This window comes from Lacerta agilis, chromosome 15, assembly GCF_009819535.1.
Source record: "Lacerta agilis isolate rLacAgi1 chromosome 15, rLacAgi1.pri, whole genome shotgun sequence".
NCBI classification, from domain to species: domain Eukaryota; kingdom Metazoa; phylum Chordata; class Lepidosauria; order Squamata; family Lacertidae; genus Lacerta; species Lacerta agilis.
Window position 1 is genome coordinate 6,258,826 of NC_046326.1, and position 15,035 is coordinate 6,273,860.

General features: G+C 50.2%; 1 protein-coding gene across 1 annotated transcript; it reads left to right on the plus strand.

Moving 5' to 3' along the window:
* Positions 1–1,608: 1,608 nt before the first annotated feature.
* On the plus strand, positions 1,609–13,587 carry PLPP5 (phospholipid phosphatase 5). The gene is given in 8 exon segments (XM_033172181.1): positions 1,609–1,668; positions 1,670–1,708; positions 4,565–4,673; positions 7,186–7,276; positions 8,195–8,258; positions 9,898–10,022; positions 12,230–12,400; positions 13,386–13,587. Coding segments are annotated over 8 exon segments (810 nt in total). The 5' UTR covers positions 1,609–1,627; the 3' UTR covers positions 13,556–13,587.
* The last annotated feature ends 1,448 nt before the right edge of the window (positions 13,588–15,035 follow it).

A 15,035-nucleotide genomic window follows, 5' to 3' on the forward strand; every position in this document is an offset into this window, starting at 1 on the left:
GGGTGCTGAGAAAAGTAACTCTGTGATAGGTGAACTACAATCCTAGGTGCTTTAAATGAACAAACCCGCTCCATCTTATTCGTAACAACCATTCAAATATTTGAAAACCTACTAAAAAGTCTCTTCATCTTCTCCTCTCCACAAGTTCTGCTTCCCTGCCAGGCACAGGTGCCTGGTTCTGCCTAGCTTTGGACGGGGGCGGCATGGCTGTGTGACATCATGTGCATGATGCCGCATGCACGCAAGTGGGAGGAGGCTGTAAGGCCCGCCACAGCTGCAGGGAGGCCTGACATGGCCAAGCCCCTCAAGACTGGGGGCGGGGGAGCTCAGCCCAGAGTTGGTCCCTATGCCTCCAGGGGAAGATGGGGTGACCTAAGGTCTACATCTGGAAACACGAGGGTGGGGGGGGGACAGAGACCTGCATCTGGACCTGCTGCCCTGAGGCTCCTGCCACCTGAGTCGGTGGACCTCACCTTGCCTTATGGGCAGGGCGTCTTAAGCACATGTGGCGCCGGGCAGGGACGGAGCAGGGGGTGTGTGTGTTGGGGGGCCACTGAGGCCAAGCTTTTTACTGGGTGGCTGGAGGCGCCAATTGCCCTGCTGCCCGGTTAAAAAGCCTCGCTCTACGGCTTGCTCACGGTTTGCCAGAGGTGCTGCCAGCAACCCGCTATGTAGCGCGCATGTGTGTATGTAGCGATGCACATGCGTGCTGCGTAGCAATGCCCTGCCCCAGGGGCACAATGTGTTTGCTGCTCGGGTGCTGGAGCGGCTTCCTACGCCTCTGACGCAGGGGTGCAAAGATCTACCTGGTTGCCCCCCCCCCATTGCCCAGTCCAGGTGCTCAGGAGGGTGTAGCCGGCCGGCGGCCTCAGTGTCTCACCCCGAACTCGAGGCGCAGCACTCCAAGCAACGGGTGGGCTCTTTCGGCTGGCGCCCCTAGAGCCTATGGGTAAGGCGGCCCTGCTTATGGGTGGGCTAGCCCTGTCCAGACGCAGCAGGAGGTGCACCTGGTTGCCACAATCACCAGCGCAGAGCGCAAGACAACAATGTCGGGCGTTCTGGACCCAAGGCTTCCGCTGATGCAGCGAGAAACGGCACATGGGCATAGCGTGGGGGGGGGGAGCTGCCCCCCATCAGTAAAATCAATATAAATCTGAGGTTCCTCCCCCGCAACAAAAGCCTGTCGCCCCCCAAACAAAATCCTGGCTACGCCATGGGCAGCTCCCTCCAAATCAATTAAATCAATACGAAACACCTAACTATGTGAGGTTCTGCTCCCCCTAACATAAAGCCTGCCCCCCCCTTACCTAAATCCTGGCTACGCCCATGAAAACTGCATGGGCTTTTGCTGCAGCAGCAGCGACAAAGAGCATCGTGCCCCGCGCAGCCCCTTCCCTCCCCCCCCCCGGCTTTCCGGAAGAGTGCGGCTGGGCTTACTCGGAAGTAAGTCCCGCGGTCTGTTTCCCGTGCGCGCCCCGCCCTCTTCTGTCCAGAGCGAGAGGAGGAGGAGGAGGAGACCCGTCCCCCCCCCACCCGCCTCGCCTCCCCCCGGTCCCGCTCCGCGAGGGGGCGGAGCCTCGCCAGGCAGGAGGGGCGGCGCGTGGCTCCCGGGACCGCACGAGCGGAGATGCGGCGGGTCCCGCGGGCGGGGCTGGTGCTGCTGCTGCTGGAAAGTGGGGGTGCGCGCCGCGCTGCTGGGACTCTTCCTGTGAGTGCAAAAGCGGGCCGGTTTTTTTTGGGGTGGGGGGTGGGGAAGGGTGTCTCTACCCCGCGGTCCCCGGGCGGCGTCGCGACTGGGGAAGGCGTGCAAGGCGCGGGCCTGGCATCCCTGGGAAAGAGGATGAAGGGAGATCTCTCTTCTTTCTCTCTCTCTGCCGCAATGCACGCAGCAGTGAGCTTCTTTTTTGAAGCAAGAAGGCAATTGTCCCCGCTTTCCCCGCCAAGCAAGCTGGGCGATGCGCAGGAAGGTGCCTCCCTCCCTCCCTCCTGCGCCTAAAGATGTGAGTGCCAGGCCTGTCGGTGCCGTGTTTGGGGCATGCAGTGGTATGCGATATTCGGCCCCCGAAGGACATCCTGGCACGTCGGGTCGTCGGTATCTGCCTGTGTATATTGTGTGGCTCGCAGGAGCTGAAAAGAAAATCCACCGCGCCCCTTTGCGCCCCATAGATGTCTGCCGTGCTGCGCTGCGTGCATTGTATGGGCCAAAGGCCCCAGACGATGTCTTCTTTCATATCTAGCTCTACATGACTCTGGTGCAGGTTTCGTACATAAGGGCCCTTCTGCAGAATCAGGCCATTGGTCCATCTCAGCTCAGTTTGCCTACCCTGACCGGCAGCAGCTCTCCTGGGTTTCAGGCAGGGGTCTCTGGCTGGAGATGATGGGGGATTGAACCTGGGACCGTTCTGCCTTCAAGGTGGACGCCTTACTGGGATTCAGGAAAAGCCTCCTTATAACTGTACTGTATCTGCAACACACTCCTGGCTCTAACTCCAGCGTGCTTGATACTTCCCCCAGTGCATGGGAAATACGGTCAGAGGCTCTGTCTGACACACCCCTTTCCACATGGTTCTTCGCAGTGGGTCCTGCAGGAAGCAGCCTTATACTGAGTCAGGCCATAGCTCCATTAGCTTAGTGTTGCCTACCCTGACTGGCAACAACTTCCCCAGGAAATTCCAGTGGCGAGCAACTGATATGGCAAGACCTGCTGGGCAGCACCTGGTCAGCTGACGTTCCCCCACCCCTTGCGTTGACACAACGAGAGGAGTATCTGCTCCTGTGTTTGCTGCTGATCTGACATTTGGACTGACAGGAGTCCAAGCTGATGTGTTCTTTTTGGATTCAGCTCCAGAGACGTAGGTAGGGGCAGGCTGTTCTGCTTTGCACTTGTAATGATGAAATGGTTCCACACACCGTTGTCTAAATAATTCTGCTGCGTTGTCACAGCACAGGCTTTTACTGTTGGGAGAGGCCGGCCTGTCCAAGCAGCCCCATCTTTTCTCTCTAGCTAGGCTTGCTGAAATGAACCCCTTGTTCCTGTTGATCTCATAAATGCCTCGCTTTTGAAATCAGTTTCTGATTCATGCCACGGGAAAGGAGAGAGGAGTTGCTATTTTGCAATGGATCAGAGCAGACTCCGAGGGCTTTTCTGAGAGCCAGTGTGGTGTAGTGGTTAAGAGCGGCGGACTCGTATCTGGGGAACCGGGTTCGCTTCCCCGCTCCTCCACATGCAGCTGCTGGGTGACCTTGGGCTAGTCACACTTCTCTGAATCTCTCAGCCCCACTCCACCTCACAGAGTGTTTGTTGTGGGGAAGGAAGGGAAAGGAGAATGTTAGCCGCTTTGAGACTCCTTTGGGTAGTGATAAAGCGGTATATCAAATCCAAACTCCTCCTCTTCTTCTTCTTCTTCCTTGCGGTAGGACAAAGCACACGCCTTAACCCTCACATGACCCTCAAGCCTCTGATCCAACACTATTTTATGTATTGAAACTCAATTTCAAAAACAGTGGGAGAGATGGAAAGTAAACCTTGTTGTCCGTTTCAGTGTTTTAACTGGTTTTACTAATTTGTATTTCTACATTGTTGTAGGGCCTGGGACCTTTTGGTGAAGCAGGCAATTATTATAATAAATAATCATGCCGTCATCATTATTGTTAATAGTCCCTGTTGCAGAGAATATCCAAGATGAGCTCATGTTAACTTGATTAATCTCATTGCATGCACCAATTTTAAGAGCAAAGGATTGGTCAGGGTGGGTGTGGAAAGAATCGCATTTTCACATATACAAAATATTGCTCTTCACTTAGGTGACCTCAAAGCAGTATTAAAAAAAATAATTGATTCCAAAACACAGAGCACAATTAAGATAACGGTAAGACACCAGCAACATCGGTATCAATACTAAAACCACGAAGCAGACTCAAGACTCGGAATCAGTCTCACCCAACCTGCAGCAAAACAAAAGGGCAGTGGACTCCTAACAAAAACTCATGGCTGTCCATGCCTAGAGGAGGAGGATGTTCCAGGACTGGGCACCTCTGCCACGCTAGAGCCATTTGGTTTTTCCTCTCCTCCCTCTCCATACGCATCCTACCTGGATTGGGCATTCCGTGAATCCAGTCCTCTGCGCACAGGGAGCCAAATGGAGGTCAGCTCAGTGACTGGCTGCCTGTTCCTCATATGGCTGGAGCTCCTGTATTATTTGTGGTTATTTGGAATGGTTGGTTGCTTTACGGAAAACGATTTGAAACTGATATTTCAAGTGATAACTGTAGACCACTTTGAAAATGCCCGCTGGAAATGGTTGCATCATTCTTGTGTGCTCAGATCTCCCTGTGATCATATTGGGAGGAAAACCCCTTCTGCTTTTCTTTAAAAATCACCAACACACAAGAGGTGTTCACACATTACATTCAAGGGGTGCACAGTCCTGTGTGGACAAGGGTCGTGCACGTGAACAGGCGCACACTCTTTTCACACAACGCGTGCGTAGAGGCTGCTTGTGCTGTGTCAGTGTATTTATTGCGCAAACAAGCCTTTAGTCCTTGGGTTGTGCTTCTTCTCTAGGTTCACTGAGCTGCTGCCTCCTTTCCAGCGAGTCATACAGCCGGAAGAAATGTGGCTCTATAAAAACCCCTATGTGGAGTCCGACCATGTACCCGCTAAGCCCATGTTTGTAAGTATTCGTTCATGGCCAGCCGTCTTGTGCCTTTAGGCTGTGTTCGTAGTTACGTGCCCTTTGCAGGCAGATACCACTTCAGATTGTCTCCAGTGTGTACGTTCAGTGAAGCACACATCTATGTAAGGTTTAGTCAATGGGATGCCCTCCAGATGTTGTGGGTTGCAATTCCTATCATCATCATCATCACCATCACCATCACCATTTTATTAAATTTAATAATCATCACCAGAAGCTTTTCTTTTGGGAATTATAGGGACAGAACTACCTAAACCATGGGTAGGTCCGGGGGCCGGATCTGACCCAATCGCCTACTAAATCCGGCCCGCAGACATTCTGGGAATCAGCATGTTTTTACATGAGTAGAATGTGTGTTTTTATTAAAAATGCATCTCTGAGTTATTTGTGGGGCATAGGAATTCGTTCTTTTTTCTTTCTTTCTTTCCAAAATACAGTCCGGCCCCCCACAAGGTCTGAGGGACAGTGGACCTGCCCCTGCTGAAAAAGATTGCTGGCCCCTGACCTAAATTATATAGAAATTTATTCATGTATGCAATTAAAAAAAAAGGTAAAGGTACCTCTGACTGTAAGGTCCATTCGCGACTACTCTGGGGTTGCACACTCATCTCACTCTATAGGCCCGAGGGAGCTGGCATTTGTCCGCAGGACAGCTTCCAGGTCATGTGGTCAGCATGACCAAGCAGTTTCTGGTGAACCAGAGCAGTGCACGGAAATGCCGTTTACCTTCCCGCCGGAGCAGTACCTATATCTACTTGCACTTTGACATGCTTTCGAACTGCTAGGTGGGCAGGAGCAGGGACTGAGCAACGGGAGCTCATCCCGTCGCAGAGATTCGAACCGCCGACCTTCTGATCGGCAAGCCCTAGGCTCTGTGGTTTAGACCACAGCGCCACCCGTGTCCCATATGTATGCGACTACAGCAATAATGTTACTCGCCCCAAAATGGAAAGAAGCAGAAGTCCCAGCAAAGGAAGAATGGATACAAAAACTTAATGGAATATGCAGAAATGGTGAAACTCAGCGGAAGAATAAGAAATCAAGATAACAAACTTATTATAAAAGAATGGAAATGGTTTATTGAATATTACACATAATTGTAAACAAATAAGAGCATTGGCAGGATGTTGTAATAACCTGCAGTTCTGTAAGAGTATATATTTAAAGTAGATGAATAGATGAGCACATTAAGTTAATTTGGATATGCAGAAGATATTAAAAATACATTTAAGGAACCGCAGAAAGCAGGGGAAGGAAGTCAAGTTTTGAAATGTTAAAATGATTGTAAAACTAGGTGAAATGTATAAACCTGAAATGCATAAATAAAATAATAATAATAATTTAATCATCAACATCAACATCAACATCCCTGGGCATTGGCTATGCTGACTGGGACCGATGGGAGTTCCTCTTAGTCCCCTTGGACATAGGATTACAGTCTTAATCTAGGAACTCTACCTAAAAGGACTTGATGACGTATGAGGTCTTTTCCCAATAGGTAAGGGGTGGGGATCCTGTCTCCCTCCCAAAGTCGCTTGATTACAACTCTCGTCATCTCTGACCATTGGCCATGCTGCTTGTTGTGGATGGGAGACAGGGTCCAAAAGACTTCATAGAACCATGGGATTGTAGCATTGGGAGAGACATTAATAGTCATCCAATCCAACCTCTGCAGGATCACAACTAAAGAATCCCTTTGCTCCAAGGATCTCCTACAAGCTGGAGAGCCTCAAATACCTTAGTAATTTAGTTAATACTGAATATCGACCACGATTGCAATGTTGAATTGATTAAAATGAACTGCTGTCTCTTGATTTATCAGGCAGCATAAATTTTAATAAAGTACCTATATACTTGAGTATAAGCCTAGTTTTTCAGCACATTTTTTGTGCTGAAAAAGCTGCCCTCGGCTTATACTTGAGTGAGGCGGGCGGTGGGGGCAGCGAGAAAGAAGCCCTTTCTCTCCGCTCGTGCCGCCACCCACTCTCCCCAGTCAACCATTCCTTAAGAAGCATACAAGAACGGCGGTTCTTTACTCTCCCCAGGCAGCTTGTTCCATTCCTGAACTGCTCGCATAAATGCAAACTTGGCAAAGGAGGAAGAGGAAGGAGCAGCCCAAAGGGCTGCTTTCGGGCCGCTTGTTCCTCCTCCTCCTCCACAGCGGCAAAGGTGAACCGGCTTATACTCGAGTCAATAAGCTTTCCCAGGTTTTTGTAGGAAAATTAGGTGCCTCGGTTTATATTCGGGTCGGCTTATACTCGGGTATATACGGTACTTACAAAAATTGTGGGTGGCGAGTACCTTTTTCCTTGATAGGTTGTATCCAATGAAGATCTACCCAGAGTAGACCCTGTGAACTCAATGAGCATAATTTAGGTCTGTCTATTATTTTCAATGGGTCCGTTCTAATGCTGGATACAACCCTATAGTTTTGTTGTTGCTCTTGCAGCGCTGCTGACTCTGTTTCTTGTCTCTTCCCATCTCGTTCCAGTTAATTTCCTTTTTGTCTCCCCTGATCTTGATTCTCCTGGCCAAATTCTTCATGAACGCGGACCAAGAGGATACGCGGGAAGCCTGCTTAGGTGAATACTTCTTGGCACACCGCAGTTGAACTATGGGATTTGCTCCCACAAGATGTGGCGATGGCCACCAACTTGAACAGCTTTGAAAGGGGGGATATACAAATTCACAAATTCACAGCGGATAAAGCCATCTGTGGCTGCTAGTCGCAAAGACCCTTGTTTTGCCTGCAGTGTCAAACCCAGTCCTAGTTTCTGGGCCAGGAGAGTGCTGTTGGGCTCATATCCTGCTTATGAGTTCCCTTAGACATCTGGATGGGCAGAAACAGGATGCTAGATGTGCGGGGTCCTTAGTCTGATTTAGCGGGTCTCCAGACCCACTTGTAAACTAATTCTAAGCTTTGAGTCCAACTCACCCCCTCCACAGCAGAAAATGCAAGAATACATCAATGGGCCAAAAGAAGGATCCTCTATAAACTTAGAACTGATTCGAATGTTCATATAAACCATGCAATAAATACTCATCTGTTCTAGCTTTCTGGCTGGGGTGCAAAGACACTGGGATAACTTGCAATAGTAGTTTCTTTTTTGATGTTGCAAAATAAAAAATTTGCTTTATTTCTACAGAGTACAATTCAACCACTATTAAATTTATCGAGCTTCTTGGGTGGGATTCATCTTACCAGCCCCATCACTGGAAGCCCTGAGCTAAAACTTGTGCAGTGGGGCTTCCTCTCTCTCTCTCTCTCCATCTCTCTCTCTCTCTCTCTCTCTCTCTCTCTCTTTGACAAACTGCAATGCTTGTGCAGATGGAATGATGGGAAGAGCATGGCTTTGAATTCCACGATTCTGTTTTACCTTTGCAATAATTCTCCCCCTTAAGACAGACCTCTCGCCACAACATTTCTGACAATGAGCCTGGCTAGGGTTGAATCAGTAAAGATGATGAAAACGATGGGTCCCCCCTCTTTTTTCTTCCAGCTGCCAGCCTGGCTCTTACCCTGAATGGTGTCTTTACCAATGCTGTGAAGCTGGCCGTGGGCAGGTGAGATCCTGTTTCTCTCTGTGTGTGTGTTTGTCCTAGTCCTTTCTGTAGAGAGTATATTTTTGCATTTTGACTCCCGGTTACAGAAGGTTGGATTGGGCTGTCTGTGTTTCAGAATGAGATTGCATAAGTCTCCTGAAAGTGGCAGAGTGGAGAGTAACATTTCAGACTGCAATGGATTTGTCTCTGCCATTTTTGAATGCCCATCCCAAATGTGAAATAGTTCCCCAGTGCTAGAGAACATCGCACAATTTATGTATTTATTCATTAAAACTCTTTCTGCACATATATACACAGTATATAATGCCATCTTTCATTATGAGAAGTGGTACCATGGTGGTTCATATTGAGCAGAAAGGTTGCAGCACAGCACAAGGCCTGTTCTGCTAGTTTTCTACTTGCAGGGACATTCCCACCACCACCAATTCCATAGGGGAGTATTTAAAAAAAGGGTTGTATCCAACTAATTTCTACCCAGACTATAGAATCAGAGAATTGTAGAGTTGGATAGGACCCTCTAGTCCAAGCCCTTGCAATGCAGAAATTCTTTCCACGGCTATCCCTGGGTGGGCCCGAACCTCAAACCTTCTGGTTCGCAGCCAGACACATTAAGCAGGCCTATTGAAATGGACAGACAGCCTAACTTAGGGCCAACTCTGGATTTAAATGGGTCTATTTGGAGTGGAAAGGGACGCAGGTGGCGCTGTGGGTTAACCACAGAGCCTAGGGCTTGCCGATCAGAAGGTCGGCAGTTCGAATCCCCGCGATGGGGTGAGCTCCCGTTGCTCGGTCCCAGCTCTTGCCCACCTAGCAGTTCGAAAGCACGTCAAAAGTGCGAGTAGATAAATAGGTACCGCTCTGGCAGGAAGGTAAACGGCGTTTCCGTGCACTGCTCTGCTTTGCCAGAAGCGGCGTTTGTCATGCTGGCCACATGACCTGGAAGCTGTACGGCAGCTCCCTCGGCCAATAAAGCGAGATGAGCCCCGCAACCCCAGAGTCGGACACGACTGGTCAGGGGTTCCTTTGACTTTTTACTCGGAGTGGAAATCAGTTGAATATGACCCAATGGGTCTACTCTGAGCATGGCTGACATTGGATACAATCCATGATTTTCCTCCACCGCCGATCTGAAATCTTAACAATCCAGCAAGCCACCTCGGGATTCTGCTATCACTTGTCACCTAGTTCTGCTCTATGGGTAAGCCGGGCAGTCTGTTTCCTAATAAACGTGGCTCCTGAAATCCCATTTGCCTTCTATTCCTTCATCGTTCCTTCTTAGCTGCTTCTGGGCTACTGCCTGGAGACTAGAGAATGAAAAGGCAGGGCTGGGGGTGCGGGCTGGGCAGGGGTCTCCTAGATGTTGCTCTCTTCCTCTCTCAGCATGGCCCATGCCGGCTGGAGGCAATAGGAGTTGGCATTTATGTCCTCTGCTGCTGCCTTCTCCAAAGCAATTTTCAGCCAAGCAAAGGCCATTACTTGCAAGACACCAGGATGGGTTATGGAAGGACCAGTAATTGTAGAGTGTGCAAGAAGAGCTGCATGGTCAGGTTGTGGAGCACAGCGTTAGATATCGCCTTGCTTCTTCCTCTCCACACTTATCGTTCAGATCCCCACGCTTTGGGTCTCTTCCTCACTCCAGGCCTCGACCGGATTTCTTCTACCGCTGCTTCCCAGATGGCCGGGAAACCCTTCAGCTGCTGTGCACGGGGGACGCGCAAATAGTGACCGAGGGGCGCAAGAGCTTCCCCAGTGGACATTCCTCTTGTGAGTGCGCAAGCTGTCTCGTTTGGGGGCTGCAGCTGGGGATGGGAAGCACCAAATGGGGAGATGGGGTGGATCCAGGGTGAGTTCAAGTCAGCCATGCACAGATCTCTCCAGGGAGCGTCTGCAGAGAGACTTTTTTTGTGAGCAGAAGAGAGTCCTGGCTACATCCACATGATACACTTGCATCATTATAAATCCCCATGACGGCTCCACCCCCGCAACCAGGTGGTCTTCATGGTTGCTGCTTTGCTTGATATCCACCCCTACTTATGCTATCTCCAAAGACTGTTCATTCGCCCAATCCACATCCCCCTACTCGCGCGATCCCCAAAGATTGGTGCTTTATACCCAGTCTCCACCCCCACCCGTACAATCCCCAAAGAATGCTTCTTCGCCCCTTCCCCCCCTCACCAACCTGATCGCCAAAGACTGCCCAGTCCCCACCTCCCCACCAGTGCGATCCCCAAATACTGCTCCCTTGTCCCATTTGTACCCCCCACATGCGCCATCTCCAAAGACTGCTCCTTCGCCTGATCTTCACCCCCTATCGTGATCTCTAAAAACTACTACTACGTCCAGTCTCCAACCCCTCACCCACACAATACCCAAATACTTCTGCTTCACCTGATCTCCACACACACACTCCCCAATCTGTGCGGCGCAATCTCCAAAATCTGCTCTGTCATCTCCTTCGCCCAATCTCCACCCCCGAATCCCCAAAGACTGCTCCTTTGCTTGATGTCCACCCCCACTCCATACAACATGCTTATTCATATAAAGGCCTCAGTTTCCCCTTCCACTATTCTCTGTCCTTCTTCCTCTCACTGCCCTCATCCACCCCCTTCTCCCTCCTCTGCAACTGGAACAACTTAACCTTCTCCCGCGCTGACAGGGAACTCTCAAGCTGACCAGAACCTGCAGCCAACCTCCTTTGTCCTGCCACCCAGACCAATATACCTGATCCAGGCCCTGCCTAGTAAAATCTTAAAGCAATCACATTTCCTCTGTTAGAACCTGTCACCACAGCCCTTTGCAGTCACAGAATGTTTCTTCCTTCAAAACATGGAACAAAATGAACCATTTATAGAGAATTCCTCCACAGACTCCAACTCCCATCATGCTTGACCATTGGCCATGCTGGGCTGCTGGGAGTTGGTCTCCCTGTTGGCTTCCGCTGCTCTGAAGGTTCCCCTCAATGTGGCTCACCTGAGAGCATGTGCCACTGAGGCTTTTGAGTCATCTTGTCCAGTGTTGCCCTGCAAAGTCATTACCCACCTTCAGAGCTCAGCCTCTGCTATAGCTTGCCGAGAGATCAGGGACTATTAGTTCCTCAGGTCTTTATGGATCTGTGTAATGAATCAGATCTAAGTTAGGGGATGTTCAGAAACCCACGGTGTTTTAGGAGTTAATGGGCACCCCAGTTTGAGTGGCAGATACCCCTTGGGAGGCGGAACACTCCGCTCTTTAAAAGGAGGGAGCAGCCGTTAGTGTGAGGAGAGTGGTGACTGGAAGAAGGAGGGTGTGGGGCCAGGTTAGGTTTAGGTCAGGTTAGGTTAGGTTAGGATCGTTGAAGATGTGTATATGTTGCTGAAAGAAAGAGTTTACACTGTTATGAAACTAAGCTTATGAACCATCACTGAAACCGTTATGTTCTGTAAGAAATAAAGACCACTTATTGTTGAGCTAAGAAAATATCGTCGTTCATTTGGTCCTGCGAGTTATATAGGCTCTTGAGGAGGTGAACTCAGGGAAAGGGCAAAACTAAACTGAAGGGTGATAGTTTGTGTCTTGGAGTTCCCTCAGGAGGGGCTAGCGGGCGGAAACCCTGGTATTGCCACAGAGTTGCTAAGAGGGCTTAGCTAACTGGTATAGTGAGGGGATCTAATAAAGAGAGACCCCAAACTGTAGGCAAAGGAGAGGTTAACCCCTGAAGCCCAGAGCGGAGGATATAACCGGCCACGGCCGCTGGACAGGAAAACTCCCGTTACTAAGAAATTCCCAGATTATTAATAAAGGGGAAGTGAAATAACAGACGGACCTCAGAGGGACAGGTGGGGTGCATTGTAGTTTGACCCAGAACACCTGATTAAAAATTCACTTAGTAACGAGGGGAGAGTCTGAAGTGGAGGTTCATCGCAATCTGCCGCCAATGTTAGCGGGGACTGGTCGCCTTGCTGGGTCTTGCAGTGATCATTCCTCTCTTCCAGTTGCCTTTGCCGGCCTCGCCTTTGGCTCCTTCTACATCGCAGGGAAGCTCCACTGCTTTGCGCCTGGCGGGCGTGGGCAGTCCTGGCGCCTCTGTGCCTTCTTGGCGCCCCTCTTTGTGGCGATGCTCATTGCTTTATCCCGCACCTGTGATTACAAGCATCACTGGCAAGGTGAGTGAGACGTCGATGGAGAAGCGAGGCACATGCCACGAAGAGAGCAAGTGGCTAACCTGTGATGTTGCTTGACTGCAATTTCCATCAGCTGTAGCCAACACGGGCAGTAGTCAAGGAGGATGGGAGTTATAGTCCAGCAACCCCTGGAAGGCTTCACGATCCCCAACCCTGGAGTAATGGGTGGAGGTTGGCTGTACTCCCTACTTAACTGCATGCCTGCGTCCAAGCCAGGGTTTGGAACAGGATGGAGGGCTGAATCCCCTTCTGCCCAATTACAGGATTTTTACTCCGCATATTCCTCTGTAAAAGACACAGCACACAGGGAAAAGTGATTGGGAGGGAGGAGGGGAGAAGCAAACTATGGCACTGGTTCTTAGAGCAGCAACCAGTTGCTCTTGCCACTGCTGGACTTCTGGGTTTTCCCTTCTGGCACCCAGTTAGATGAGCTGCGTAACTGACCAAGCATGATGTCATCTTGTATTTTTAAGATTCTCTCATTTGGAGAGGAAGCATAGGCCCGTGGCAGAGCACATGGCTTTGTGTGCAGAGCATTCCCTGTTCAAGTCACTGGTATTTCCAGTTTAAAAGGCAGGTAGCAAGTGATAGGAATGACCTCTCTTCGCTTGAAGCCTTGTAGAGCTTCTACCGGTAAGAATTCTGGGTTAGATGAACAAATGGTCTGAACCGGTATAAGGCAGCTTCCCCTATGAGGAAGGAAGAGCATTGCTTTGCATGCAGAACGTCCCAGGTTCCATCCCTGGCAACGGACAGGGAATGTCCCGTCTGAAACTCTGGAAAGCCACTGCCAGTCAGGGTCAGGAGTACTGAGCTAGATGGACCAGGAGTCTGACTTCGAATGAGACAATTTCCTACTCTGCTCCCTACATATAGAGGGGATAGGAGCAGAGGTCTGTGCTGTTGCTAGCCAGCCCCAAGTTGAAACAATCTTTTCATTCTCTCCTCTTTGTGTTTTCTTCCCAAGATGTGCTGGTTGGTTCAGGAATGGGCCTTGCATTTGCCTACCTGTGCTACAGACAGCATTACCCTCCTCTGACTGATCCCGAGTGCCATCAGCCACTGCAGCGCAAATCCAGGTTCTCTGGCCCAGAGAGACAAAAGCTGACAGTCTCTGGTTTCAGCCTCGATGTATAAAGACCTCAAGATGCCCACCTGCATGTCCTGGGTGCTGGAAAAGGAGGGAGGCCACAGCCTTCCGTGTTATCTTGTGCCCGGAGGAGGAGTGCGATTGGATCACACCATTTTAAAATGCCGACTGTCCATTTGGGGCTTTGGGATCTGCTCTGGCCCTACCAGTCTGTTTACACAGGGACCTAGGGAACAGCGCTGGACATTGCATGGCAATTCTGGAGGCAATTGTCTTCTACTAGACAGCAGTGCCTGGACCAATCCCTTTGCAGCTGGTCCCGCCCATCCCACTCTTAATTAATGCAGTTGCTCTAAGCCAAAAGGCAATCTGGTCCAGTCCTTTGCTGTAAGGCAAAACCATCACCTGCAGCTCACCTCCACACAGATCATCAGAGCTCCGTCCCAGTCACGATGTCTCTCCTACACTGAACGGCACTCCCTTAAACATGACCCACGTTTTATTGACCAGCAGAGTGGGACACCCTCCCTCCCATTTATTCTGAATGGAGGAGAGTTGCTGAGAGCTTCTCTCTGTCTCTGTGAAAGGGTGTGGTGGTGCCTGGCATAGATGCCTTTCCCCCCTCGCGGATGAAAGAAGGCACGCCAACACGATTTTGGGGTCCTGTCTCTTTCTCTCCCCTTTTGTGTGACAACCATATTGGGACTAGAGTTGATGGCACATTGTAAAAATTTCAGATGAGCCCACTGGGCCCCAAAGGTTTGTTGACCTCTTCTTTAGTGTAGACAGGGTCCCTGATCGTTTTCCTGCCCTTTCAGCTACCTCCAGGCTTTCCCCATTCAACCTGTACATTCCCCACACAGGTCGGCTAGCGTTTATGTTCAGAAGCCTAGCAAGCCTAAATGCATGTGGTAGCGGAAGTATTTGTGGATCTGAGCCCACTTCCTTTATCAGATGCATGAAATGTTACCCTCGGCTGGTGGGGTGTACGGTTCTTGGGGAAGCGGCATGCAGCTTAGTTGGAGAGCATCTTCCTTGCATGCAGAAGGTGCCAGGATCAACTCCTGGTGTCTCCAGGTGCAGCTGGGAAACAGCACCTGCCTGAAATCCTGGGAAAGCCACTGCAGGTCAGTGAAGACAACACGGAGCTAGAGGGACCCAATGATCTGACTTGGTATAAGGCAGCTTCCTATGTTTGTATAGTCCTCTCTCATATATAGATATGTGAGCCTGTCAGTTGAACCTCAAGCATGTCTACTTAGAAGTAAGTCCCTCCCAGTTCACAGGTGTTTACTCACCAGTGAGTGTGTTTAGGATTGCAGTTGAGAGCAGAGCAAGAATTTTTTTGGGGCAGAGTTGCAGCTAATGCATGTATGATGCAATGGACTAATGAATGCAAGTTCCTGCCATGATGCATTTGATACCGTTTTTGGTGCCAGAAGACTCTCTCCTTTTGTTTGCTGCGGCAGATAAGCCCAGTTTGCCCCTCTGCCACTCAGAAGTATCTGCTCCTTTGACCTCCTGCAA